The 27,981-nt window shown below is 33.6% G+C and overlaps 2 protein-coding genes across 3 annotated transcripts in view; both read left to right on the top strand.

The window, feature by feature from the left end:
* Positions 1 to 3,701, top strand: part of Notum (palmitoleoyl-protein carboxylesterase notum) — a 43,161-nt gene extending 39,460 nt beyond the window's left edge. For both annotated transcript variants that reach the window (XM_075306114.1, XM_075306113.1), the window contains 3 exons: positions 224 to 887; positions 948 to 1,454; positions 1,514 to 3,701. In XM_075306114.1, the coding sequence (XP_075162229.1) occupies positions 269 to 887; positions 948 to 1,454; positions 1,514 to 2,535 (2,148 nt within the window). In that variant the 5' untranslated portion in view covers positions 224 to 268 and the 3' untranslated portion in view covers positions 2,536 to 3,701. The remainder of the gene's footprint in view (positions 1 to 223; positions 888 to 947; positions 1,455 to 1,513) is intronic.
* Positions 3,702 to 14,571: 10,870 nt separating this feature from the next.
* Positions 14,572 to 27,739, top strand: LOC142236286 (uncharacterized). Its single transcript, XM_075307550.1, has 7 exons — positions 14,572 to 14,718; positions 14,792 to 15,205; positions 15,326 to 15,464; positions 22,389 to 22,555; positions 22,632 to 22,820; positions 27,132 to 27,295; positions 27,367 to 27,739. Exons 1-7 carry the CDS (start codon positions 14,655 to 14,657, stop codon positions 27,580 to 27,582), a joined length of 1,353 nt encoding a protein of 450 aa, XP_075163665.1. The 5' UTR covers positions 14,572 to 14,654; the 3' UTR covers positions 27,583 to 27,739.
* The last annotated feature ends 242 nt before the right edge of the window (positions 27,740 to 27,981 follow it).

Here is a 27,981-nt window from a genome sequence, read left to right as displayed (position 1 = left end):
AATTTTTAATTGAAAGTTAGAATATTTAATTTTTATGGAAAATTCAACAAAATCGTCGAGTCTGAATTTAACAATTTAAGTTGTCGTAAAAACAATATTGAGCAGTTTCAAGCTCTTGTTCTTTCAGTTATGATTCCACCCACAACGTTATTTTAATTTAGTATATATTCCTATTGAAAAAGAAAATAATCTGAGGCATCATGTTTTTGTTTTTATATTACAGATACAAACGAATAGCCTCATATCGCAGACACCCACCATAAACCACATGGATTCAATGAAAATCACAATCCACAAGAATACGATGCCAACATATCCATCACCAAAACAATTAGTTTCAACATCGACTTTAATAAAACAAAGGTTGCGGTCAATTGGCTGTCCGTTGGCTTATAGCCAGCAACAACGGGTGTCGTGGAGTAGAAAATTATTGCAGTTAGTTCAAATTCTCCTGTTATGTGCTACGGTAATTTTCAATGGTAATTTCATCGTTACTGCTGCCCCACCTCACCAAAGTCATGCGTCAAGTGCGACATTACTTTCAAATGAAGCTTTAGAAAATTCTATCAATACATCCTCAAGCTTAATGCAGGAACAAGTTAATTCTTTTGGTGAAAGTAATTCAGTGCATGGCCATCACATAATCGGAACACATCACCATGAACATGGAGCACGAGCGCTGAAGAAAGCTTTGTTAACCAATCGCAGCATTGTTTGTAACGATGGGTCTGCAATGAGCTTTTATTTGCGAAAAAATGCTAATTCGAAGAAATGGATAGTATTTCTTGAAGGCGGTTGGCACTGTTATGATGTAAAGTCGTGCCGAGCACGTTGGAATCGATTAAGGCACTTGATGACTTCCACTGATTGGCCAGATACTAGAGATGGTAAGTTTCTGATTAATACATAGCATCGGAACACAAAAATACAGTTATTTTCACTTTCAGTTGGTGGCATCCTTTCCCCCTTGCCTGAGGAGAATCCCTATTGGCACAGTGCCAATCATGTGTTGGTCCCCTATTGCAGCAGTGACTCTTGGTCTGGTACTAATTCTACAATTGCTTCAAAGGAGTTTTCATTTCGTTTTATGGGTGCTCTAATTTTGAAGCAAGTCATTGCTGATCTCATACCCATGGGTTTGGGTCGTGTCCCTGGTGCAGAACTGCTATTAGTGGGATCTTCGGCGGGAGGCCTTGGTGTTATGCTAAATTTGGATCGCATAGCACATTACTTACAAGTTGAAAGGAAATTGCAAGTTACGGTACGGGGAGTTAGTGATTCCGGATGGTTCTTGGATCGCGAACCCTACACACCCTCTGCTGTAGCTTCAAGTGAAGCTGTACGTCAGGGTTGGTCTCTCTGGAAGGGTATGCTGCCTGATGCTTGTGTCGAGGAATACAAAGACGAACCATGGCGTTGTTATTTCGGCTATAGACTTTATCCCACCTTAAAAAGTAAGTTTTCCTAGTTCGAGTGTTTTGAAGATGTACTAACCCTTAACTTTTGTCTTTAGCTCCTCTCTTTGTTTTCCAATGGCTTTTCGATGAAGCCCAAATGAGAGCAGATAATGTAGCCGCACCTGTTACCCCACATCAATGGAACTATATTCACGCCATGGGAGGAGCGTTGCGATCCTCTTTGGATAATGTAACGGCCGTTTTCGCACCCTCTTGTATTGGTCATGCGGTCTTATCGAAACGGGAATGGCTATCCTTAAAAATCGATGACATATCTTTGCCCACAGCGCTCAGGTGTTGGGAACATTCAACGCGGCCCCGTAGAAAGCGCCATGATAAACTGAAACGCTCTACAGAAGCTACAGTTAGCCACAAAGGGGCCAAACATCGACAAGAAAAACTTGAGCAGAGAGAAAGAGAGCGCGCAAAAAGACGAAATAACGTAAACAACGGCAATGGAATGGAGCGCAAACGATTAACGAAAGAAGAGAGACTAGAACGGAAGCGCCAAAAACACGAACAGCAAAAACGACGCGAGGAAAGGCGTAAGCGACGAAAAAATAATTTGCCCCAAGTAGATCATGAAAGCAATCTCACTAATGCCATACCGGCCACCGAGAACTCTACGGACACTCAAAACCAACGAAAAGAGCATAAAACACGCAAACGCACTGAACAAGAAAAACAACGAAGAAAGCATAAGAAACGACAAAGAAGAAAGAAGGAACATAACTTCAATGATCCCGAGAGAGAATTACAAAAAGAACAGCCTATTATGGTGGTAGTGGAAAAGCATCGTAACAATGCTTCGAAAATTAATCGACGAAGTGGTGTACCTCGGGTTCCGGAAAGATGTTCTTTGCGTCTATTGGAACGGTGCAGCTGGCCTCAATGCAATCATTCCTGTCCTACTCTCACTAATCCGGTAACGGGGGAAGAGATGAGGTTTCTCGAACTGTTGGCATCCTTTGGTTTGGATATTGAAGCTGTTGCAACAGCTTTGGGTGTGGATATGCAAACTCTTAACAATATGGATAGAACAGAGCTTGTGAATCTCTTAACACAACAAGTCAGTTGATTCTCACAATCTATGCTTCTGGTAAAGCTTAGAGCAAATTCTTCTATCCCAAAGTATTTGAAAAGGTTATGCGGGAGAACTTTACAGCATAATTCTTCCTTGGAAAGACAAGTTATATACCTCAAAGAGAATTAAATAGAATACTCTGGTTATGGTGCTATTTGAAAAAGGCACGCTGATTTGCTTCTGGATATTTAGAGATATTCTCACATCATAATCTGTTCGCTGCATTTCGAAAGAAAGCACTATCACTCACACTAATAATCACATCAAAGAGATCATGTAAATGTTGTAAATAGTTTTGTTTTATTTTGCCCATAGCTTTTTAAGTACTTAAAAGTTCAAATTATTTTTTAGTGAAAGATTTAGCTGTAAGCTTTAAAATTTAAGTGAATCTATTATTGTAAATAACTACTAGTTTAGGATAGTATAGATCCAAATTCATATCTCAGTTAGCAAAATCTGTGAAAGATCGAGTAGGAGAGGATAACAAATTCGTGGACAAAAACAGAATTTGAGTAACTTCCTTTCGTATTGGCATCCGTTAATCGTAATCAATCATATAGAGGAAGACGCCTATATAATTTATAAATTAATAGCTGGTTCAATTAAACAAAATAAAAATCGTCTTGAGAGATTAATGAATAATTTTTTGGTTCATACATTTCCTCTTTTATACGACCCCTTACAGATAATCTACATATTCTGAGATTTTACATACCTTCTAACTAATCTAACTTTTGTAAAGTATTATTTAATTATAGTTATTGGAAATAATTATTTTCCTGCTACAAAAGACATACAAAAAATGGCAACATCCCAGTTAAAAATTAAATCGGTTAAGTAATTGTTAGTGAAAAAACGTTTATATTTGTTTTTATGTTTATTGTTTTAGTGTTTTTATGAACGATGCGTGTTGTATGTGTAACTTTAAGACAAAAGACAAATAGTTAAGAATATCTAACCGCCACTACCAACCAATATCACTACTATGTATTTCAAACTAGTACTATACTACCCTAATATCATTCATCTCCATTATAAGCTAACACAAAATGTATGCAACACATAAGACTGCTATTTGTTACAATATTATAACTAATTTATTTAATATTATTAATTAATTAGACATACAATTAAAAGAACAAAATTCAAATCCTATAAAATTTTGTTATTACTTGATTACACAAGTTGATAGGGTCAAAACAATCGACCAGAAGGAATCTATTGTATCCTCCACCATGGATTGTGTTACAAAATTCTACTAAAGACAGCCGTCCACAATCGAACTATTTTATATATTGTTACGTTTTTATATCGAAGCGTGTTTAATAACCCGATAATGAAAACACAGCTCTTTTCAAATAACGACAATCTACAATTTATTTGCTTAACTGACAGGTTTCACAGCTTGACAGCTCCCTCCGCCAGGGGTTTATATATCGTGATATGACGGCCTACAACCATCTCGATTAATCGACAAGCAGATGTCGCACATGTCGGGCGATATCGCACATATTTATCGGCTCATACACTGAAACAAATATTGTCGTGAGGTCAAAGATTTCATGTCTTTAAAATACGAATGCAAATTTTGCTTAGCATAGAAGACGCATTTCTCTAATATAAAGTGTTTTTCCTTGTCCAAAAGTCGATAAACTTTTCAATGAAGTCGTGTTGTCCTTACAATTAAGTGATTTCATTTAAAATGGGTATCATAAAATGGGAGGAAAAATGTTTGGGCTAAGCTCAACTTGACTTTAATAATTCAGAAAAATTCTTTAAATTTAATGAAAATGTCTTTAAATTTGTTGTCTTTTTGCATCTTGACTACAAAGCAAAAAAACGTTCAAATATAGGACATGTTTTTCAAACTTTATTTTAAAGACGTTTTTTACTCGAAACATTGCATAATTTCTACTGGAAGTCGAGTCTTAATTTGGAAAATAAACTTGTCGTTTACTCGTTGTTAAAGGACTGTGATAGCTTATGAAGAAAAAAACTGAAAAAGCGAAAATTTAAAATTTGCTTCCTAGAAGCAAGTACAAAAAACCCAAATTTATTTAAAAGAGAATTGTGCCTTAAAAGTATCCTTACTTGTACTCTCCGCTTCTTTGGCTCGGAATCAATACCAAATTTTTTAAAGCAAAGACAAAATCTTTGGAACCGGGCATGCTTTTTTCAGTGTAGTCTTGGCTACAACCATCTAGAACATTCTACTAGTAGCTGGCAGATGTCGCATATCAGATTATGTTCATAGACTTGCCTACAACTATCTAGAACAATCACTTGGTCGCTTCTGTCGCTCATAGTTTTGCCTATCAAGTATCTCGTAATTTAACTGCAGATGGTTATGCTCATATTACTACAACAATAACAATAAATGAATATAACAAAGCAAGATGTTTAGGAAAGTACTAGAAAATAAAGATGATTCTAACAAGTGATGACGTAATTTTACCGTTACAATTTGAAATTTTAAATTAACGGAAATTAATTTAAATACACTTAAATCTAGAAATATAACATCCGTAACAATATTTTATATAAAAACCACATTAAAATTAATTTTAATTGTACTTTTGTATAATTAAATTACTTCCAAAGAAGTAATCAAAATTAGAAATGAAAACAAGCATATTCCTATAAAGTCTTATCGAAATCTACACGCAAAAAAATAATTCTTTCCTCCCAAACGAAATTTTAGACAAATAAAGTTCGTTTCTCATTTTCTTTGTAAGCGTGCTCTTATTTTTCTCGTTTATTCTTAATCTTCGGAACTGTAAGGAAGTGTATTTGGAAGAAAAGTATATACTTTTTGTGATAAACGTTTATTCTTTTCCAGGATGTAAAAACAATTTCATAAAGACTAACTCAAAAAAATAATACCCTGTTCCACAGTGTGGCGCAGGGTATAAAAAAAACGTTGTTTTCTTGCTAATTGCATTTTCCCTCACATCTTTCTCACATCCAAGAGGTTTTTTAATTCTTAACACCTTTTCCTGTAATACCAACAATGTAGAAGAAATTATACAATTTTATAATTTTTAAATTTTTTTTACCTTTCGCCTGGACGGAGAATCGAACCGCGGACCATGCAATTTGTAAGCCAACACACTAACCACTGAGCTATGTACCTGTTACGGTCATCAATAGATAATTGTCCATATAAGTTATATTTATATAGCAAAGCTTGCGGCGCCCACGAACCGAATAAACAAAGTTTATTTAACAGAAACAAACATTTAGTTTGGCACCGTGGAATAGTGGTTGCTACGTCCGACTTGCATGCCAAGGGTCGTGGGTTCGATCCCTGCTTCGACCAAAGTTTTTTTTTTGTTTTTTTTTTTTACATATATTCCAGATTTGTTCGGAAGATTCCGAAAAAATGTTCAACATTACATTGTACTATATTAAATTTTGAACTGTAAAATGTGTCTTATTAAACACATAAAGTCGGAAAAGAACAGTGTTTGATATAAACGAAATGGACTGTGTTGTTGTTTCAAAAATAACTTTTTTTATTGAAAAAATAAAAATTTTGTAACAAACGAATTTTTTGGTAATAAAAGTTTAAAATTTTCGAAGCAATTCAAAAAACTCTAACAAAAGAAAAACGTTTTCGGTACACGTTTTGCAAACGTTTTTTTTTCTTTGCGTGTAGAGGAACAAGAAACGGCGCATCAATTGAGTTAATTTATCTGCTTTATATTGAACCGTTTTAATAAAGTAACCGCGAATATTTCAACGCGAAAAGCGAACATAGTACTTACCTAAAGTCATATTAGCTCCGTTCGCGTACCCGGTAAATTTTTTATTATTATCACAAAAGTCATTTGTTTACCCTAAGAACCAGCTACAAACATTTGAGATATAGAGGTTGCGGGCTTTTACTGAACATTTTTCCCTGTAACAACTTGCAAGAGGTAGCACATAAGTATCAGCTGTTTTTATACCCTGCTCCACACTGTGGAACAGGGTATTATAAGTTAGTGCATATGTTTGCAACACCCAAAAGGAGACGAGATAGACACATGGTGTCTTTGGCAAAAATGCTCAGGGTGGGCTCATGAGTCGATATAGCGATGTCCGTGAACACATTTATAATCAAAGTCTAGGTCGCAATTTTAGTCCAATCGACTTCAAATTTGGCACAAGTATGTGTTTTGGCTCAGAATAGATCCCTATTGATTTTGGAAGAAATCGGTTCAGATAGATATAGCTCCCATATATATATTTCGCCCGATATGGACTTATATGGACTTATTTTGCACAAGATGAACAATTAGTACTATAGTCAAGTGTGCCAAATTTTATTGAAATCGGTTCAGATTTAGATATAGCTTCCATATATATCTTTCGCCCGATATGGACTAATACGATCCCAGAAGCCAGAGTTTTACCCCAATTTGGTTGAAATTTTGCACAGGGAGTAGAATTAGCATTGTCGCCATGCGTGCCAAATTTAATTGAAATATGTTTGTAACACCCAGAAGGAGACGAGATAGACACATGGTGTCTTTGGCAATAATGCTCAGGGTGGGTCCCTGAGTCGATATAACCATGTCCGTCTGTCTGTGAACACATTTTTGTGATCAAAGTCTAGGTCGCAATTTAAGTCCAATCGCCTTCAAATTTGGTACATGTTCCTACTTTGGACCAGAATAGAACCCTATTGATTTTGGAAGAAATCGGTTCAGATTTATATATATCTCCCATATATATCTTTCGCCGGATATGCACTAATATGGACCCAACAGCCAGAGTTTTATACCGATTTGCTTGAAATTTTGTACAAACATAACACTTAGTCGTATAGTCAAGTGTGCAAAATTTGATTGAAATCGGTTCAGATTTAGATATAGCTCCCATATATATCTTTCACCCGATATGGACTTATATGGGCCCAGAAGCCAGATGTTTGGCCGAATTTGGTTGAAATTTTCCACTAGGAGTACAATTAGTAATATAGTCATGTGTGCCAAATTTGATTGAAATCGGTTCAGATTTAGATATAGCTTCCATATATATCTTTCACCCGATATGGACTTATATGGCCCCAGAAGCCAGAGTTTTGGCCCAATTTGGTTGAAATTTTGCACTAGGAGTACAATTAGTAATATAGTCATGTGTGCCAAATTTGATTGAAATCGGTTCAGATTTAGATATAGCTCCCATATATATGTTTTTCTGATTTCGACAAAAATGGTCAAAATACCAACATTTTCCTTGTTAAATCGCCACTGCTTAGTCGAAAAGTTGTAAAAATGACTCTAATTTTCCTAAATTTCTAATACATATATATCGAGCGATAAATCATAAATAAACTTTTGCGAAGTTTCCTTAAAATTGCTTCAGATTTAAATGTTTCCCATATTTTTTACTAACATTGTGTTCCACCATAGTGCATTAGCCGACTTAAATTTTGAGTCTATAGATTTTGTAGAAGTCTATCAAATTCTGTCCAGATCGTGTGATATTTAAATGTATGTAAAGGGTGATTCTTTTGAGGTTAGGATTTTCATGCGTTAGTATTTGACAGATCACGTGGGATTTCAGACATGGTGTCAAAGAGAAAGATGCTCAGTATGCTTTGACATTTCATCATGAATAGACTTACGATCTGCCACAACGTCGAATTTTCAGTGAATGGGCCCTAGAAAAGTTGGCAGAAAATCCGCTTTTTTATCGACAAATTTTGTTCAGCGATGAGGCTCATTTCTGGTTGAATGGCTACGTAAATAAGCAAAATTGCCGCATTTGGAGTGAAGAGCAACCAGAAGCCGTTCAAGAACTGCCCATGCATCCCGAAAAATGCACTGTTTGGTGTGGTTTCTACGCTGGTGGAATCATTGGACCGTATTTTTTCAAAGATGCTGTTGGACGCAACGTTACGGTGAATGGCGATCGCTATCGTTCGATGCTAACAAACTTTTTGTTGCCAAAAATGGAAGAACTGAACTTGGTTGACATGTGGTTTCAACAAGATGGCGCTACATGCCACACAGCTCGCGATTCTATGGCCATTTTGAGGGAAAACTTCGGAGAACAATTCATCTCAAGAAATGGACCGGTAAGTTGGCCACCAAGATCATGCGATTTGACGCCTTTAGACTATTTTTTGTGGGGCTATGTCAAGTCTAAAGTCTACAGAAATAAGCCAGCAACTATTCCAGCTTTGGAAGACAACATTTCCGAAGAAATTCGGGCTATTCCGGCCGAAATGCTCGAAAAAGTTGCCCAAAATTGGACTTTCCGAATGGACCACCTAAGACGCAGCCGCGGTCAACATTTAAATGAAATTATCTTCAAAAAGTAAATGTCATGGACCAATCTAACGTTTCAAATAAAGAACCGATGAGATTTTGCAAATTTTATGCGTTTTTTTTTTTTAAAGTTATCAAGCTCTTAACAAATCACCCTTTATTTGTGACAAACATGTATATATAGCCCCAACATATTTGACGGATGTGATATGGTATCGAAAATTTAGATCTACAAAGTGGTGCAGGGTATAATATAGTCGGCCCCGCCCGACTTTAGACTTTCCTTACTTGTTTTTTACTAACATTGTGTTCCACCCTAGTGCATTAGCCGACTTAAATTTTAAGTCTATGGATTTTGTAGAAGTCTATCAAATTCTGTTCAGATCGAGTGGTATTTAAATGTATGTACTTGGGACAAACCTTTATATATAGCCCCAACACATTTGACGGATGTGATGTGGTATCGAAAATTTAGATCTACAAAGTGGTGCAGGGTATAATATAGTCGGCACCGCCCAACTTTAGACTTTCCTAACTTGTTAGTCAATAACAAATCATATGTACGAGTATTACACAATGTCAATTAGAAAAAAATAATACTGAAATAAATTGAGTTTTAAATTCTTGATTTTAGACCAGATTCATTCTTGAAATTGTAAATGCTTTTTTACTATTTTGTATTTAACCCTCTAATGCCCAATCCTGCCTTTAGGCGGGCTTCATTATATCAGGAAGCTTTTAGTAAAACACACCTAAAAGACAACTAAAATGGGTAAAATGAAAAGAAAACTTTGTTAAAACTGTTCATGAGGCTTTGCAGCATATACTGAATTTTACCATATAAATTTTTCTTGTTTAGTTTTCTTGCTTTTGTATCGTTAACATTGAATATTTAATCAGCTTGCAAACAAATTGGGCCATTACAGGGTTAATAAAGTTGAAAACAGATTATCTAACGGAATCAAGCTCTGAGAGGGTACATATGAAAGATTGGTGCTTACCATAGACCTTATAATACATAGATGAGCCATGGGTGTCAAACTATGTTTGACAGTTCCGAAGATTAAGAATAAACGAGAAAAATAAGAGCACGCTTACAATCTCTTTCGTTTTCCTTTTTGTAGTTGTCCAATTTTACACAAAATTAGAACGTTTATGATGCAATAGCGGATTTATAAATAAATTAATATATTAAAATTTCATATTTGAACAAAAAATTGTGACCAAAACCGCGAAAATACGAAATGCCCGAAAATTAATGTTTGGGACTGACTCTTTACGAAAAAATCAAAACGAAATTTCTGAAAATTAATTTTTGAAACTGACACATTTTTTTTAAAGACAATAGTGGATCATCTTTGTATTATAAGGAATTTTTCTCCCGCTAATATTTAAATATTTTAAAGTGGTCCAATACGACCCATTTGCAATACCATCCGACCACCATTAATAAAAGCAACTTGTGCAAAGTTTCATTCGAGCTTCATAGCATACACCCCATCCCATGGTGGAGAGTATACAAATCGAGTTAGGCCTTGTTTATTCTCACCACCATGATATGTGAGTTTGTCATCTTGGTTAGAAGGCACAGCATGACCTTATTTAATCACTAAAATTTTCGTGGGTCATAAGAACTGTCGTATCGTAAGAATTTTTGTAATTCGCGAGAATTATTGTGAATATAGATTTTATATCTAACCCGAAGAAAAAATACTTTCTTCCAAAACGAAGTTTTAGACACCCTTTGTTAAGAAGAATTTTCTTCAATAGTAAATAACATAACATAACATAACACTTTATTGAATAGAAAAGACATACATTTCAATTTATGAACTACAAAATTGCACAAATTTGGCTCAGCCTTATATCTGCAGTATATATTTTGTAAGAGAAAAATTGATGCAAAAATGGTTGATTTATACGAAGGAAAACTATTAACAAAAACCTTCTATAAAAATATTTGTAAGTGATCAATTAAATGTTTCAAGAGTAAATAAACCTGAATTTATGACAAGCGATGAAACGATTGTACCCAACATTTTTAATTGCTTTTCAAGAAAGCTGTTTTGCGTCAAAAAAAAACTTCGTTTGTTTTAAATTTCGTTGGTGAGAAAAGCTCTTCTTTCAATGTACAAAGCGATTGATTTAAATTTCACTCGCACGCAGAACTTTAGTGACATCTATTGTTTGCGATTATATGGATGATAAGTGTTACATATTTTTCATAATGCATACTTGTAGGCTCTAATAGAAAATAGGATTATGTCAAAGCCTCGCATTTCAATTTCACTCGCACGCAGAACTTTAGTGACATCTATTGTTTGCGATTATATGGATGATAAGTGTTACATATTGTTCATAATGCATACTTGTAGGCTCTAATAGAAAATAGGATTATGTCAAAGCCTGAAAGTACGCATTGCGGATACCACCTAAAGTATATTTTAAATTCCTTAACATTGGTGCCATCTGCCGGTAGTGTTCGATAGCCATATCAGTGACACAAACCCACGCCAAGATTCCCAACAAACATTAGAAAAATATTTAAGAACAACTCCATTTCGAACATATTTCAAAGGGTGAGACAACACAAATAGCGAAATGTCTGTCAATTTGGAACGGGTATAGTCGCTCTTTGAAGTTTTGTAGGATTAGAGCCGAAATATTGACCAAGTCGTGAACCAAATTTTGGGACAATATGTTAGGTGGACCGGAGCACTATTGACCTCTTAAATTGGTCTGCTCGGCTATGGGCATTTTTTTTAGAATGTTGACTCGTTTTGTTAAATAAATTAGATTGCTGACAAATTATGCAGCAACGAAAGTGCTCTACAAGACCTTTCCAACGTATCTGAATATGATTAATTAAAATGTGGGTTTATTTTAGAAAATTTAACTAAAATAGTTTTCTAATTGCAACATCTTACAAATAAGTTAATACTTTTGGTCAAATTGAAGAAAATTTTATAAAAATAATTTATTTTTTTCTGTTGTTTAAGAAAATTTCATATATTAGAAGAAAAAATTGGATTTAAAAATTTTTAAAATGACTTTAGCGCTGTACGAAGTTCGAGACAGGTACAATTTTAGTAAAATTTACTCATTTGGGAGACTTATGACCTCAATTTAAGCAAACTTCTGCCATTTTAGGAAAATATGAACTATTTTATTTTTTAGTAAAATTGTGCACTATATTTGTATACAATTTTTTTTCTTATTTTTAGTTCACGTCATTAAAGTTAGCAAAAAATTATTCAAATAAGGAACATTTACTCATATTGTGCAAAATTGAACTAAAATCAACTAATCTTCATGAACTAAAATAAAGTTCAGTTGGCATTATAGCCCCTTTTGGGTGCAATTACTGTGTAATTAAATCGGGTCTGTTCTCAATATAGGCCGAGATCTAATTTTTGAGATATCTTAATATTTATGGGATTATATATGTTTTAATTTATAACAAACTTGTACAATTTCTTTTTTTTTTAGTTTTGGTCATATCCCCGAATGTCATTCCTGTTTTTATTATTGATTTATTTTTAATTTTAAATTCAAAAAATAAAATTGCAAAAATAACGTTACTTTTTCAAAATTAGAAAAATGTTATTTTTTGAATTGAAAGCTAACAACATATATAAAACAAAATCACAAAAAAGAAATGAAATTCAGAGATATAATTATTTGCTACAAGTCCTCAAAATGCCACCAATATGACCTAAAAGGCAAATGTGTTAAAATTGAAGAAAAAATCAACAAATAACGTTCAGTTCTAAAGTTTACAGAATTATATGTTTGGACATGGTTGCAGCATCCATTTAATGCTTATATAGAGCATGTAATCTTCGCGAAAACCATATATTTTATCTTTGTAAAAATAAATTTCTACACTCAAAAAAAAGTTTACTTGGATTCAAACATTTTGACCTTCCCTTAAAATTAGGAAACAGATATTTATCAAATTTTCATTCTCTTTTCGCGGTTTTTAATAAAGGTACTCAGTTTAAAAATCCAAACTATAACGGATACTTCAAAGTAAAAAATGTTTTCTTATTTCCAAAAAAAAACTTTAAACCAAAAACGCTAAATCCTCAAATTTGAAGCGTTTTTATCTTAAATCTAAAGTTTCTACATTTCAGATAAATTAAGAACATTTTCTTTAAATCAAAAATGTGTTTCTTTATGGAGGGAGGCAAATTTACAAAATTTGTGTCCTTGCATACAAAGAATCATGGGTTCAATCCCCATATTTATTTCATAACATCCTCTTGAGTCCTTTGTAAATTTTAAGTAAATCGGGCTGAAGGAAACTCCTCATCCCTGACCAAATGTCGAGAAATAAAGTGGCTAATCTTCCCTGAGGATTTAACCCAAAAATCTGGCAAGTAATTTTGCCAGTATTTGTCGAGCTCTTGTCCCCAAAATGAGACAATTTTATCCCCAAAAATTCCCAATTTAATTTAAAATTCCCCACAAATATAGACAATTCCCGATATATAGAAAATTCACAATGCAGATGAAAAGTTTGGTGCAGTGTTGCCAGTATTTTTCGGGCTCTTGTCCCCAAAATGAGACGATTTTATCCCCAAAAATCCCCAATTTAATTTAAAATTTCCCACAAAAATTCCCCATACTTGTTTAGCAAGTTTTTTTGAAAAAAGTAAAGGAATAGGCTCTGCTGTAGAAAATCCGTCATACTTTAAAAATTTGAAAAAGATGTACTTTTTGTTATACCAGTTTGCGAGTTACAATAAGACGAAGATTTCAAAACCTGAAACCAGGGGACGGGTGCTCAAAACATCATACGATAGAATCCCTCATCAGAATTATTAATTGCTATAAAGAGTCATCGAATTTTTTATGAAATGGCGTTGTTGCCCCGATTTTAACTCTATTCTATATGTATGGGATATATTTTTCAAATCAGTCATTTACGCAGATGAGGGGCCAAAACTTCGACCCGAGTCCTTACGAAATAATTACACAATAGTAAAAAAATTCTAAGTAGCTCTTGGAATAAAGTGGCGTGGAGTAAATATGAGGAAAGTTTTTTTTTTATATTTTGAATATTCCTGTACTTCTTTGAGGTCAGTACTATGTTCGCTTTTCGCGTTGAAATTTTCGCGGTTACTTTATTAAAACAGTTCAATATAAAACACATAAATTATCTCACTTTACTGGAATATGTTTGTTTTCATTTATAATTTTGATTATTTCAGGAAAAGTAATAACATAGTAGAATTTTTTTATAAACCATATCTCTAAACCTGATTTATTATACTGAACAGATTTCGAAAATTCCCCACAAAAATCACCAAATTTGTGGAAATTCCCAACAAATCCCCAAGTCCCCAAATCAAAAAATATCCCCGATTTGGGGAAAAATCCCCAATACTGGCAACACTGCTGGCAATTGTTGCCAGTATAGTGGAGAACTTTAGTTTTTTCATGCCATAGGGGAGGTCCTCCTCTGCGATGTATATATAGATAGAACCCACTGTGGAGCTATGATTACCTTGCTCGCCTTGCATACAATGAGTTGAATCCCAGTTTCAAACAGACTCCAAAAAGTTTTTGAGCTGAGGTTCATCCCCTATTCCTATTAGTGTATGATATGCTGTATTTATGCAACCTAGTTCGCCATACAACTAAAGTTGGATTTAGATGTGCGATCACAACACCCTGTATTGTGGAAAAGAAAGATTGTCTAAATTAATTTTAATAGAATAATCTCACTTACGTTTTTTTGAGTGGCAATTTGTCCACGATTTTATTGTGGCAAACATTTCCAAAACGTATACCGGCGTGTATAGAAGATTTTATTCCTTTGTGAGCTTTCAAACTTGGCTTGTCGAAATGATTTTAAGAATTATTCGAATTTTTCTTATTTGTTTGTCTATTACGCAATTAAGCATCAGAGGTGAAAACAAACGAGTTTGTATTGAGGAAAAAAGGAATTTCTTTTAAATTTGTCCCATTTCTTAAATAACCAGCTTGTCCAATTTATCTAACCGTTGGTTTGGATGGAAATATATATCAGGAATCTGCATTAACTCTCAACTGGGCTTCGGATTGTTTTGTTCGTCCAGAGTGGTATGGCATTTATACCGAAGAACCTTCTGCGATACTTTTGGATCCCTATATACGCATCACAAATGTTAGCGACGCAATTTATCGTTTGGCCATTAAACAAAAAGTGGGTAAATTACGTTTTCCTCAGGGTTGGAATCGCAATGACAAATCGATTAATGTGCAACATTATAAGAATATGAAATGTCTTGATTATTATGTGGCCAGTTTTCGTGGCAATGAATTGTTAAGTGTGGAATGCTTGAAAATATATCCCAATTGGATTCGAAGTCATGAAGATGTGGGTCATATGCAACTTAAGGATTTATTTATTCCAGGTTAGTGAGATTTGATTAATTTGATTAAAAAGTTAATTGTATCATTTAATAATTTAAATGACCACATTTTCGGCCTCAACATTTTAATTAGAAACATGTTGGTGATTTTTTCCTGTGTAGGAACGCATGCATCTGGAGCCTATCTCTCAAATTATGGTGCTACCAAGTCTATGTTTATCAAGGAACATGCAATTTCCCAATATTTCGATGTCTGGTCACAGCTCGTATTTGGCATAAGATATCTGGATCTCAGTATAGGGTAAGTAAATATGGTACACCGAACATACACAGAAATTTGTTCAATCACGAAATTAATTTTTGCTTCAACCGCGAAAATAATAGTATCAATCATAGAAGTGGAAATTAAAAATATTGTTGATTAAAAAACTAATTGATTTCGTAAGCACTTTAAAATTTTATACCCTGCGCCACATTGTGGAACAGGGTATTATAAGTTAGTGCATATGTTTGCAACACCCAGAAGGAGACGACATAGACACATGGTGTCTTTGGCAATAATGCTCTGGGTGGGCTCCTGAGTCGATATAGCCATGTCCGTCTGTCAGTGAACACATTTTTGTGATCAAAGTCTAGGTCGCAATTTAAGTCCAATCGCCTTCAAATTTGGCACATGTTCCTAATTTGGGTCAGAACAGAACCCTATTGATTTTGAAAGAAATCGGTTCAGATTTAGATATAGCTCCCATATATATCTTTCTCCCGATATGCACTAATATGGACCCAGCAGCCAGAGTTTTATACCGATTTGCTTGAAGTAATGTACAAACATAACACTTAGTCGTATAATCAAGTATGCAAAATTTGATTGAAATCGGTTCAGATGTAGATATTTCTCCCATATATATATTTCGCCCGATATGGACTTATATGGCCCCAGAAGCCAGATTTTTGGCCGAATTTGGTTGAAATTTGCACTAAGAGTACAATTAGTAGTATAGTCAAGTGTGCAAAATTTGATTGAAATCGGTTCAGATTTAGATATAGCTCCCATATATATCTTTCGAACGATATGGACTAATATGATCCTAAAAGCCAGAGTTTTGGCCCAATTTGGTTGAAATTTTGCACGGGGAGTAGATTTAGCATTGTAGTTATGTGTGCCAAATTTCGTTGAAATCGATTCAGATTTAGATATAGCTCCCATATATATCTTTCGCCCGATATGCACTTATATGGACCCAGAAGCCAGAGTTTTATCCCGATTAGCTTGAAATTTTGCACAAGGAGTACAATTGGTAGTATAGTCATGTGTGCCAAATTTGATTGAAATCGGTTCAGATTCAGATATAGCTTCCATATATATTTTTCGCCCGATATGGACTTATATGGCCCCAGAAGCCAGAGTTTTGGCCCAATTTGGTTGAAATTTTGCACTAGGAGTACAATTAGTAATATAGTCATGTGTGCCAAATATGATTGAACACGGCTCAGATTTAGATATAGCTACCTGACAAAATTTGACAAAAATGGTCAAAATACCAACATTTTCCTTGCAAAATAGCCACTGCTTAGTCGAAAAGCTGTAAAACTGAATCTAATTTTCCTAAACTTCTAATACATATATATCGACGCGATAAATCATAAATAAACTTTTGCGAAGTTTCCTTAAAATTGTTTCAGACTTAAATGTTTCCCATATTTATACCCTGCGCCACACTGTGGAACAGGGTATTATAAGTTAGTGCATATGTTTGTAACACCCAGAAGGAGACGAGATAGACACATGGTGTCTTTGGCAATAATGCTCAGGGTGGGTCCCTGAGATGACATAACCATGTCCGTCTGTCCGTCCGTCTGTCTGTGAACACATTTTTGTGATCAAAGTCTAGGTCGCAAATTAAGTCCAATCGCCTTCAAATTTGGCACATGTTTCTAATTTGGGTAAGAATGGAACCCTATTGATTTTGAAAGAAATCGGTTCAGATTTAGATATTGCTTCCATATATATCTTTCGCCCGATATGCACTAATATGGACCCAGCAGCCAGAGTTTTATACCGATTTGCTTAAAATTTTGTACAAACATAACACTTAGTCGTATAGTCAAGTGTGCAAAATTTGATTGAAATCGGTTCAGATTTAGATATAGCTCCAATATATATCTTTCGCCCGATATGGACTTATATGGCCCCACAAGCCAGATTTTTGACCGAATTTGGTTGAAATTTTGCACTAGGAGTACAATTAGTAGTATAGTCAAGTGTGCAAAATTTGATTGAAATCAGTTCAGATTTAGATATAGCTCCCATATATATCTTTCGCCCGATATGGACTAATATGGTCCTAAAAGCCAAAATTTTGGACCAATTTGGTTGACATTTTGCACAGGGAGTAGATTTAGCACTGTAGCTATGCGTGCCAAATTTGGTTGAAATCGATTCAGATTTAGATATAGCTCCCATATATATCTTTCGCCCGATATGCACTTATATGGACCCAGAAGCCAGAGTTTTATACCGATTAGCTTGAAATTTTGCACAAGGAGTAAAATTGGTAGTATAGTCATGTGTGCCAAATTTGATTGAAATCGGTTCAGATTTAGATATAGCTTCCATATATATTTTTCGACCGATATGGACTTATATGGCCCAGAAGTCAGAGTTTTGGCCGTATTTGGTTGAAATTTTGCACTACGAGTACAATTAGTAATATACACACAAAGAAAATTTCATTAAAATTGAGCCAACAAAAATGTTTCATTGATACAACGAAACATTTTCATTAAGACAATGAAAATATTCGTTAATAGTACGAAACGTTTTGTTGACTAACAGAAAATTCGTTATAATAACGAAAAATTTCGTTATATCAATGAATTTGTTTCATTGGCTCAATTTTAATGACACATTTCATTAATATAACGAAACTTTTTCTACCAGTGTAGTCATGTGTGCCAAATGTGATTGAAATCGGTTCAAATTTAGATATAGCTCCCATATATATGCTTTTCTGATTTCGACAAAAATGGTCAAAATACCAACATTTTCCTTTTTAAATCGCCATTGCTTAGTCGAAAAGTTGTAAAAATGACTCTAATTTTCCTAAACTTCTAATACATATATATCGAGCGATAAATCATAAATAAACTTTTGCGAAGTTTCCTTAAAATTGCTTCAGATTTAAATGTTTCCCATATTTTTTTTTTACTAAAATTGTGTTCCACCCTAGTGCATTAGCCAACATAAATTTTGAGTCTATAGATTTTGTAAAAGTCTATCAAATTCTGTCCAAATCGAGTGATATTTAAATGTATGTATTTGGGACAAACCTTTATATATAGCACCCAACACATTTGACGGATGTGATATGGTATCGAAAATTTATATCTCCAAATGGTGTAGGGTATAATATAGTCGGCCCCGCCCGACTTTAGACTTTCCTTACTTGTTTTTTACTAAAATTGTGTTCCACCCTAGTGTATTAGCCAACTTAAATTTTTGAGTCTATACATTTTGTAAAAGTCTATCAAATTCTGTCCAGATCGAGTAATATTTAAATGTATGTATTTGGGACAAACCTTTATATATAGCCCCCAACACATTTGACGTATGTGATATGGTATCGAAAATTTACATCTACAAAGTGGTGTAGGGTATAATATAGTCGACCCCGCCCGACTTTAGCTTTCCTTACTTGTTAATTAGTGCAATTAAAAATTTAATTGATTTTTGCAAAATCATAAACTCAATTTTTCAAATGATGGTATTAATTATTTATTGTATTATTAATTAGTTTTCCTAGGATTTAAGGCAATTCATTATTCTAGTATATACACTGAAAAAGTACCACCAAAATATTTCCAATTAAAAAGTTGATTGAAGTTGAAAATTTTTTCACTTAATAAATTAATTGATACAGTCAACTTTTTAATCAAGATAGAAACATTAAGTTAATTAAGTCAATGATTGAAAATTTTAAAATTTTTAATTAAAAAATTAATTGATAAATTATATTTTTAATCAAACTCGTAAAACTAAAACACTTAAAAAATGTGATGCATTTTTTTTAATGTTTAACTAAAAATTTATTTCAAACAATCAATTTTTTAATCAAACTAAAAACACTAAGTCAGTTAAGAATGTAATTGAAAATAGTTACGTTTTTAATGAAAAAATTAAAAAGAAACAACTTATTAATTAGTTATCAATATTTATTATTAATTAATAGTTAACTAATTATTATCAAAATTTTAAACAGAAATATTTGGTAATACAGTCGAACTCGCCTATAATCAATCTTTACGGGACCAGAAAAATTTGTAATTATACTTTTGTTTTTTTTTTCATTTCTCTACTTATTTTATTTAAAACAAGTATATACGGCCGTAAGTTCGGCCAGGCCGAAGCTTATGTACCCTCCACCATGGATTGCGTAGAAACCTCTACTGAAGACTGTCATCCACAATCGAATTACTTTGGTTTCGGTAACACTTGCCGATGGCATGGTATCTTAAAACTTCCTAACACCGTAATATATACCACATAGTCCATACGTGGTATGTATTAAACTAAAAAAGGCAGATTAAATACGTATATAATTAAGTTTAAAGTTTCTATAGAAATAAAATTTTGACAAAATAAAATTTTGACAACATTTTCTATAGAAGTAAAATTTGGAAAAAATTTTCTATAGAAATAAAATTTGAAAAAAATTTTCTATAGAAACAAAATTTGGAAAAAAATTTTCTATAGAAATAAAATTTTGAAAAAATTTTCTATAGAAATAAAATTTTGACAAAATTTTCTATAGAAATAAAATTTTGAAAAAATTTTCTATAGAAATAAAATTTTGAAAAAAATTTTCTATAGAAATAAAATGTTGACAAAATTTTCTATAGAAATAAAATTTTGACAAAATTTTCTATAGAAATAACATTTTGACAATGTTTTCTATAAAAATAAAATTTTGTTAGATTATTTTTGGCTCGAGTGGCAACCATGATTATGAACCGATATGGACCAATTTTTGTGTGATTGGGGATCGGCTATATATAACTATAGACCGATATGGACCAATTTTGGCATGGTTATTAGCTGCCTTATACTAACACCACGTTGCAAATTTCAACCGGATCGGATGAATTTTGCTCCTCCAAGAGGCTCCGGAGATCAAATCTTGGGATCGATTTATATGGGGGCTATATATACACTGAAAAAAATATTGTCGTGAAGTCAAAGATTTCATGTCTTTAAAATACGAATACAAATTTTGCTTAGCATTGAAGACGCATTTCTCTAAAATAAAGTTATTTTCCTTGTCCAAAAGTCTATAAACTTTTCAATGAAGTCGTATTGTCCTTATAATTAAGTGATTTGACTTAAAAATGGGTATCTTAACATGAAATTAAGGTCAACTTGACTTTAATAATTCAGAAAAATTCTTTAAATTTAATGAAATTGTCTTTAAATTTGTTGTCTTTTTGCATCTTGACTACAAAGCAAAAAATCCTTCAAATATAGGACATGTTTTTCAAAACTTTATTTTAAAGAAGTTTTTTACTTGAAACATAGCATAATTTCTACTGGAAGTCGAGTCTTAATTTGGAAAATAAAGTAGTCGTTAACTCGCTTTTAAAGGACTTTGATAGCATATGAAGAAAAAAAGATGAGAAAGCGAAAAATTAAAATTTGCTTCCTAGAAGCAAGTACACAAAACCTAAATTTAAAAGAGAATTGTGTCTTAAAAGTATCCTTACTTGTATTCTCCGCTTCTTTGGCTCGGAATCAATACCAAATTTTTTAAAGTAAATACAAAATCTTTGGAACCGAGTATGCTTTTTTTTCAGAGTAATTATGAACCGATATGGACCAATTCTTGAATGTTTGTTAGAGACCACATTCTAACACCATGTTCCAAATTTCAACCGGATCGGATGAATTTTGCACCTCTAAGAGGCTCCGGAGGTCAAATCTGGGAATCGGCTTATATGGGGGCTATATATAATTACGGACCGATATGGACCAATTTTGGCATGGTTGTTAGAGACAATATACTAACACCACGTACCAAATTTCAATAGGATCGGATGACTTTTGCTCCTCTAAGAGGCTCCGCAAGCCAAATCGTTGGATCGGTTTATATGGTGGCTATATATAATTATGGACCAATTCTTGCATGGTTGTTAGAGACCATATACTAACACCACGTACCAAATTTCAACCGGATCGGATAAATTTTGCTCCTCTAAGAGGCTCCGGAGGTCAAATCTGGGAATCGGCTTATATGGGGGTTATATATAATTACGGACCGATATGGACTAATTTTTGCATGGTTGTTAGAGACAATATACTAACACCACGTACCAAATTTCAATAGGATCGGATGACTTTTGCTCCTCTAAGAGGCTCCGGAGGTCAAATCTGGGAATCGGCTTATATGGGGGCTATATATAATTATGGACCGATGTGGACCAATTTTTGCATGGTTGTTAGAGACTTTATACTAACACCATGTACCAAATTTCAGGCGGATCGGATGAAATTTGGTTCTCTTAGAGGCTCCGCAAGCCAAATCGGGGGATCGGTTTATATGGGGAATATATGTAATTATGGACCGATATGGACCAATTTTTGCATGGTTGTTAGAGACCATATACTAACACCATGTACCAATTTTCAGCCGGATCGGATGAAATTTGCTTCCTTAGAGCAATCCCAAGCCAAATTTGGGGGTCCGTTTATATGGTTTCAACTGACGGACGGACGGATATTTACTATATGGGGTTTTAGAGCAATATTTCGATGAGTTACAAACGGAATGACAAAGTTAATATACCCCCAGGGTATAATAATGAAGGAATATATTGAACATAGACTTCATTTGCTTTAACTTATAATTTAGAAGACAATGCTTAAAATACCTTGTTTTGTTTTAAGTTTCCTTGTCATCGGCAACTTTTACCACAGCCAATTAATTCTATAATGAATGATGAAGGGTACACATGATTCGGCCTTGTTGCACTTTGTTTTCTTGTTTTCTAAATGAACTTAGAAATATCGACCATATGAAGTAAAGGGTGATTTTTTAGCTATTATCTGCTTGACAACACTGGATTGAAAAAAACAGTGATTTTAAAATCAATTCACTGGAGCTAAGTTCAACTGTATTTGTTTCATTGAAGAGAAGGCTGTTCTACATTCATAATTATTTCATTCTTTCTTTAGAGTTCATAAAACTAGCAGCACTTATGATCCAGTAAATCCCGAAAAATTCTGGATTGTCAATGAGAATATGTTTATCAATCAATTACGCTTCATTTTGAAGGATGTTCGAAAATTTGTTACTTTAACTGGCGAAGTGGTTATATTGGATTTTAGTTCATTTCCGATTGGTAAGTACTGCAAACAAATAATGGTGAATTTGGTTTTATTGTTTCCTGCAAATGAATTTTTAATCAACATTTTCAGGGTTTTATAAACGTCCCGATGTTCATTTGGAATTGTATACAATGATCGATCGTGAATTAGGTTCACTGGCCTACCAGCATGATGATGCAACTGGACCATGTTATAATTTAACCATTGATCAAATTGTTAACACCAATAGAACCATCATTATTCTATATCCTGTTGATGAATTGCCACATCCTGCAAGTGGTATGTAAAAGATAATCAATATTTTCAAAAGTGTTTAATCGTATCCTAATCGTTATGGATTAATCGTACAACCAATCTTAAAATCAAATTTATTGAATATTATTGAAATATCGGTCGTCGATTCGGTTCTAGGCTTTTGGAATGTACACCACTCAGCAAAATCAAAGAGCTTTCGTTTAACAAGTTTCACTGAAACGCCTACATCGGGCGATGAGTGACTAAAATCCGTGATCTTATACTCGTAGTTAGCCGAGTAATGAGACCAAGCAATGTCGAAATATGCTCCGAAAAGCGAAGACTATTTCTGATTTTCCGAAAAGGCGATGACCACAATTTTGTGGAAACATAAGAATTAACCACTAAATATCACGAGTAGGGTAAAAATCAGAGAGCCGCACGGTGCCGAATTACAGGACCACTGAGCGAAGAAAGGAGTGTAACCTGTAACTTCCCCAAGGTTTAATTGCAACACTTTACTTTTTCCGGTTAACTTGTTCGTGACTCTTGATTTGTTTCTCAACGTTTGTTGTGGGTAAGATTGGTATCGGGTATCACAAGCAAAGATTTATTCGCCTTTAAAAGGAAACTTTACCAATAAAAGCAATCTTCAATGGTCTAAAAATTCGTTTCGAATAACACAAATAGTTTTTTGCGTGCACGATCACGAAATCATTCGCACTCACTCAGTTTAATAACGTCGAAGATGTTAAACACATATGCTCACAATTTCAATCACGCTCACGAATCGAATCACACTCACGATTTTATTCACGCTCAACAAAATATTTCCAATTAAAAAATTGATTGAAGTTTTAAAATTTGTTCAACTAATAAATTAATTGATACAATTAAATTTTTAATCATATTCGGAAGCCTAAATCAGTGGAAAAAGTGATGGTAAATGTTTTAATTAAAAATTTATTACAAACAATAAGTCAGTTAAGAAAGTAATTGCAAATAGTTAAGATTTTAATCAGAAAGATTTGTAATTGAATCAATTAAAAAATTAATTGAAATTTGCTAATGAAATCAATTAATTTTTTAATCAAGTGTTTTTTTACGTCCAATTAAAACTGTGATTTATACTATCATTTTCGTGATTGAAGACATTTGAATTAAAAAAATAATTGGATCAATTAATTTCGTGATTAAATCAGAAAAGATTTTATTGTGTGTGTGGACTTCTTTTTGTTTTCAGACGTACTAAGGCACTCGACCAATTAAATGGGAATACCATCACCACCACGTACACAGAAAAAAATATCTCTAAAATATTTCCAATTAATTGCAGCTGAAAACATTTTCAATTACAAAATTAATTGACACAATTAACTTTTTAATCAATTTAGAAACATTAAGTCAGTTATTGAAAGTTTTTAAATGTTTATTAAAAAAATTAATTGATACAATTAATATTTTAATCAAACTCGGAAGACTAAGTCAGTCAATAAAGTTTTTGAAAGCAGTTCGGTTTTTAATAAACAAGTATATACAGCAGTAAGTTCGGCCGGGCCGAATCTTAAATACCCACCACCATGAATCAAATATTAGGGTTTCCTATGAAATTTCAGGGGAGTTTGAGGACAGATCAAGCAGAGCAGTTCCACCAGTTTATCCGAAGATAAATTATAAAATTTTACCTATGAAGACTATATCAGATTCTGGATTTATAAGAACCATTTATGTTTAACAAACCGAAGACATATATTATGTATAACAAACCGAAGACATTATTACGAAGAATAATTGTTTTTTTATATACCCTGCGCCACACTGTGGAACAGGGTATTATAAGTTAGTGCATATGTTTGCAACACCCAGAAGGAGACGAGATAGATACATGGTGTCTTTGGCAAAAATGCTCAGGGTGGGCTCCTGGGGGCTAATCACTGCATTCGATATCGAGAACTTTTGATCGAAATCTAAATTTTTCCGATCACGGGAGTCGATATCGAGTTTTTTTGATCGACAATTTTTTCGATTGGTGAATTGCAATCGTAAAACATGTTTCACTTGTTTTTTACTTTGTTTTCGCCATATAGGAATAGTAAATATATTAGTTTTATTTCGAATTGTTGGTAATTTGTAGTAAATTTACATATAATGAACATATTTTGAATATTTAGGACTAATGCAACTCCAATAAAAGTTAAACAAAAATTGGTCATAGTCGAGTTCTGGAGCGTGCATCCTAGCTAGTATACATGCTAGATCGATATCCAAGAGATTGTGATCAACGAATTACCGTATCATTCCGTGATAACATAACGCATCTGGGCCACCTTGTAAGAATAGTGAATGATGAAGGCTTCCACTGGCAAAAAGTTTTAAGACGGCAGACAATTATAAAGCGATAGAATTGACGTTGACATGCCACCAAAAATTATTTTCTATTTGAAAGCCTCCTTCGTCAGCCGAAATTGAGCCTCCAAAGGTGACTTTCGACAATTTTTTCGATACGATTATGAATTCGATATCGAATGCCGTGATTAGCCCCCTGAGTCGATATAGCCATGTCCGTCTGTCCGTGAACACATGTTTGTAATCAAAGTCTAGGTCGCAATTTTAGTCCAATCGGCTTCAAATTTGGCACAAGTATGTGTTTTGGCTCAGAATAGAAGTAAGGAAAGTCTAAAGTCGGGCGGGGCCGACTATATTATACCCTGCACCACTTTGTAGATCTAAATTTTCGATACCATATCACATCCGTCAAATGTGTTGGGGGCTATATATAAAGGTTTGTCCCAAATACATACATTTAAATATCACTCGATCTGGACAGAATTTGATAGACTTCTACAAAATCTATAGACTCAAAATTTAAGTCGGCTAATGCACTATGGTGGAACACAATGTTAGTAAAAAATATGGGAAACATTCAAATCTGAAGCAATTTTAAGGAATCTTCGCAAAAGTTTATTTATGATTTATCGCTCGATATATATGTATTAGAGTTTAGGAAAATTTCGACTCAGCAGTGGCGATTTTACAAGGAAAATGTTGGTATTTTCACCATTTTTGTCGAAATCAGAAAAACATATATATGGGAGTTATATCTAAATCGGAATCGATTTCAACCAAATTTGGCACGGATAACTACAATGCTAAATCTACTCCCTGTGCAAATTTCAACCAAATTGGGCCAAAACTCTGGCTTTTAGGACCATATTAGTCTATATCGGGCGAAATATATATATGGGAGCTATATCTAAATCTGAACCGATTTCAATCAAATTTGACACACTTGACTATACTACTAATTGTACTCCTAGTGCAAAATTTCAACCAAATTCGGCCAAAAGTCTGGCTTCTGGGGCCATATAAGTCCATATCGGGCGAAAGATATATATGGGAGCTATATCTAAATCTGAACCGATTTCAATCAAATTTTGCACTCTTGACTATACGGCTAAGTGTTATGTTTGTACAAAATTTCAAGCAAATCGGTATAAAACTCTGGCTGCTGGGTCCATATTAGTGCATATCTGCCGAAAGATATATATGGGAGCTATATCGAAATCTGAACCGATTTCTTCCAAAATCAATAGGGTTCTATTCTGACCCCAAATTAGGGACATGTGCCAAATTTGAAGGCGATTGGACTTAAATTGCGACCTAGACTTTGATCACAAAAATGTGTTCACAGACGGATGGACGGACGGACGGACAGACGGACATGGTTATATCGACTCAGGGACCCACCCTGAGCATTATTGCCAAAGACACCATGTGTCTATCTCGTCTCCTTCTGGGTGTTACAAACATATGCACTAACTTATAATACCCTGTTCCACAGTGTGGCGCAGGGCATAATTATTTGAAATTTGCTCATGAAATTAATTAAATTTTTAATCAAGTATTTTTTATGCCCAATTAAAACTGTGATTGATGCTATAATTTTCGTGATTGAAGACATTTCAATAAAAAAATAATTGGAGCTTAAGACCTTAGTTGTCATAGCCATTAAACCTTTTTTTTTAAGTTATCAATTTTAATTGCAACTTAATAATGAATAAATAAATAAAATAAAATAATTAATTGGATAATTGATCCAATTAATTTTTTGGTGATTGAATCAGAAAAATGTTTTTCTGTGTAGGTCTATTTTGCGAATTGTTTCATAGCGGTCTTTATCTAAGACTCAGGCGTTCAAAATAATTAAATTCTGGCCATCGACTTAAGTCGGCCAAAGATTCTGATCCTTCAATGGAAGCGACTTATGTCAAGTACTGAATTTCATAGGATTGCAGCCACCGATTTGTATCTACCGAGAAAATCCCAAATTGAAATTTTTAATAATACTCGTTTCAGAATCACCAATATTATGTGAACCATGGAAGCGTTTTTCAACTGGATTTATGAATAACTCACAAGCTTTGGATTATATGCGTCTGCTCTTTAGTAAAAAGAAAACATCTCCTGTTCAAGATGAAGGTTGGACATTTAATGCCATTAAAAGTATGGAACAATCTTTAGTAAGTAATTGGAATTTCTGCTCCTTAATACAACGTTTAAAAATAGTTTTTTTTTTTTTTTTTTAATTTAGAACATGGAAAAATTACAAACATCGAAGGAACGAGCTTTACACATTAATAGCAAAGTATCCAATTGGCTTCGTGGACCCTGGGGGAAAACAGCTAATGTTGTAGCAGTGGACTATTTTAGTAGTACGAATATTATTGATGTTGCTATCAATGCTAATATTCATAAGGCTTTTCTAAAATCCAATAAAAATTTTGTTCACATTGAAATAATTGTTTAGAAAATAAGATAAACATTGTATTTATTTATTTTTGTTTTCGTTTTTTGATATTTTGTATATACTTTTATTATATTCGAAACGCCATCTCCATAATACGAAAGCCGACTCATCTATGAATATTTTAGCTACCAAATAAACACTACACGCAAAGAAAAAACGATTAGAAAAGGTCCCTTCAGTTTTTTGGATGCCAATTGATCCCTATTTCCAAACACACGGATGAAAAAGACTGTTTTTCATATGTTTGGCTATAAACATTATATGTTTGGAACACAAATTTTTAAACACAATATTTTTGAGTGCAAGCATATAATGTTCATAAACTAGCATAACATGTTTGGGACATATATGTTAATATGTTAGAACATATTATGTTTGGGACATAAAATGTTTGTAAAT

The sequence above is a fragment of the Haematobia irritans genome, chromosome 4, assembly GCF_050003625.1.
Source record: "Haematobia irritans isolate KBUSLIRL chromosome 4, ASM5000362v1, whole genome shotgun sequence".
NCBI classification, from domain to species: Eukaryota; Metazoa; Arthropoda; class Insecta; order Diptera; family Muscidae; genus Haematobia; species Haematobia irritans.
Note: the sequence above shows the minus strand (reverse complement) of the source record. Positions and strands in the feature narration are given on the sequence as shown.

Bases quoted from the DNA above. Each gene is read 5' to 3' on its own strand.
- LOC142236286 (XM_075307550.1), top strand. From the start codon at position 14,655: ATGATTTTAAGAATTATTCGAATTTTTCTTATTTGTTTGTCTATTACG. The intron at 22,556-22,631 runs GTAAGTACTGCA...CAACATTTTCAG, and splicing joins TTTTAGTTCATTTCCGATTG to GGTTTTATAAACGTCCCGAT. The intron at 22,821-27,131 runs GTATGTAAAAGA...TACTCGTTTCAG, and splicing joins ATTGCCACATCCTGCAAGTG to AATCACCAATATTATGTGAA.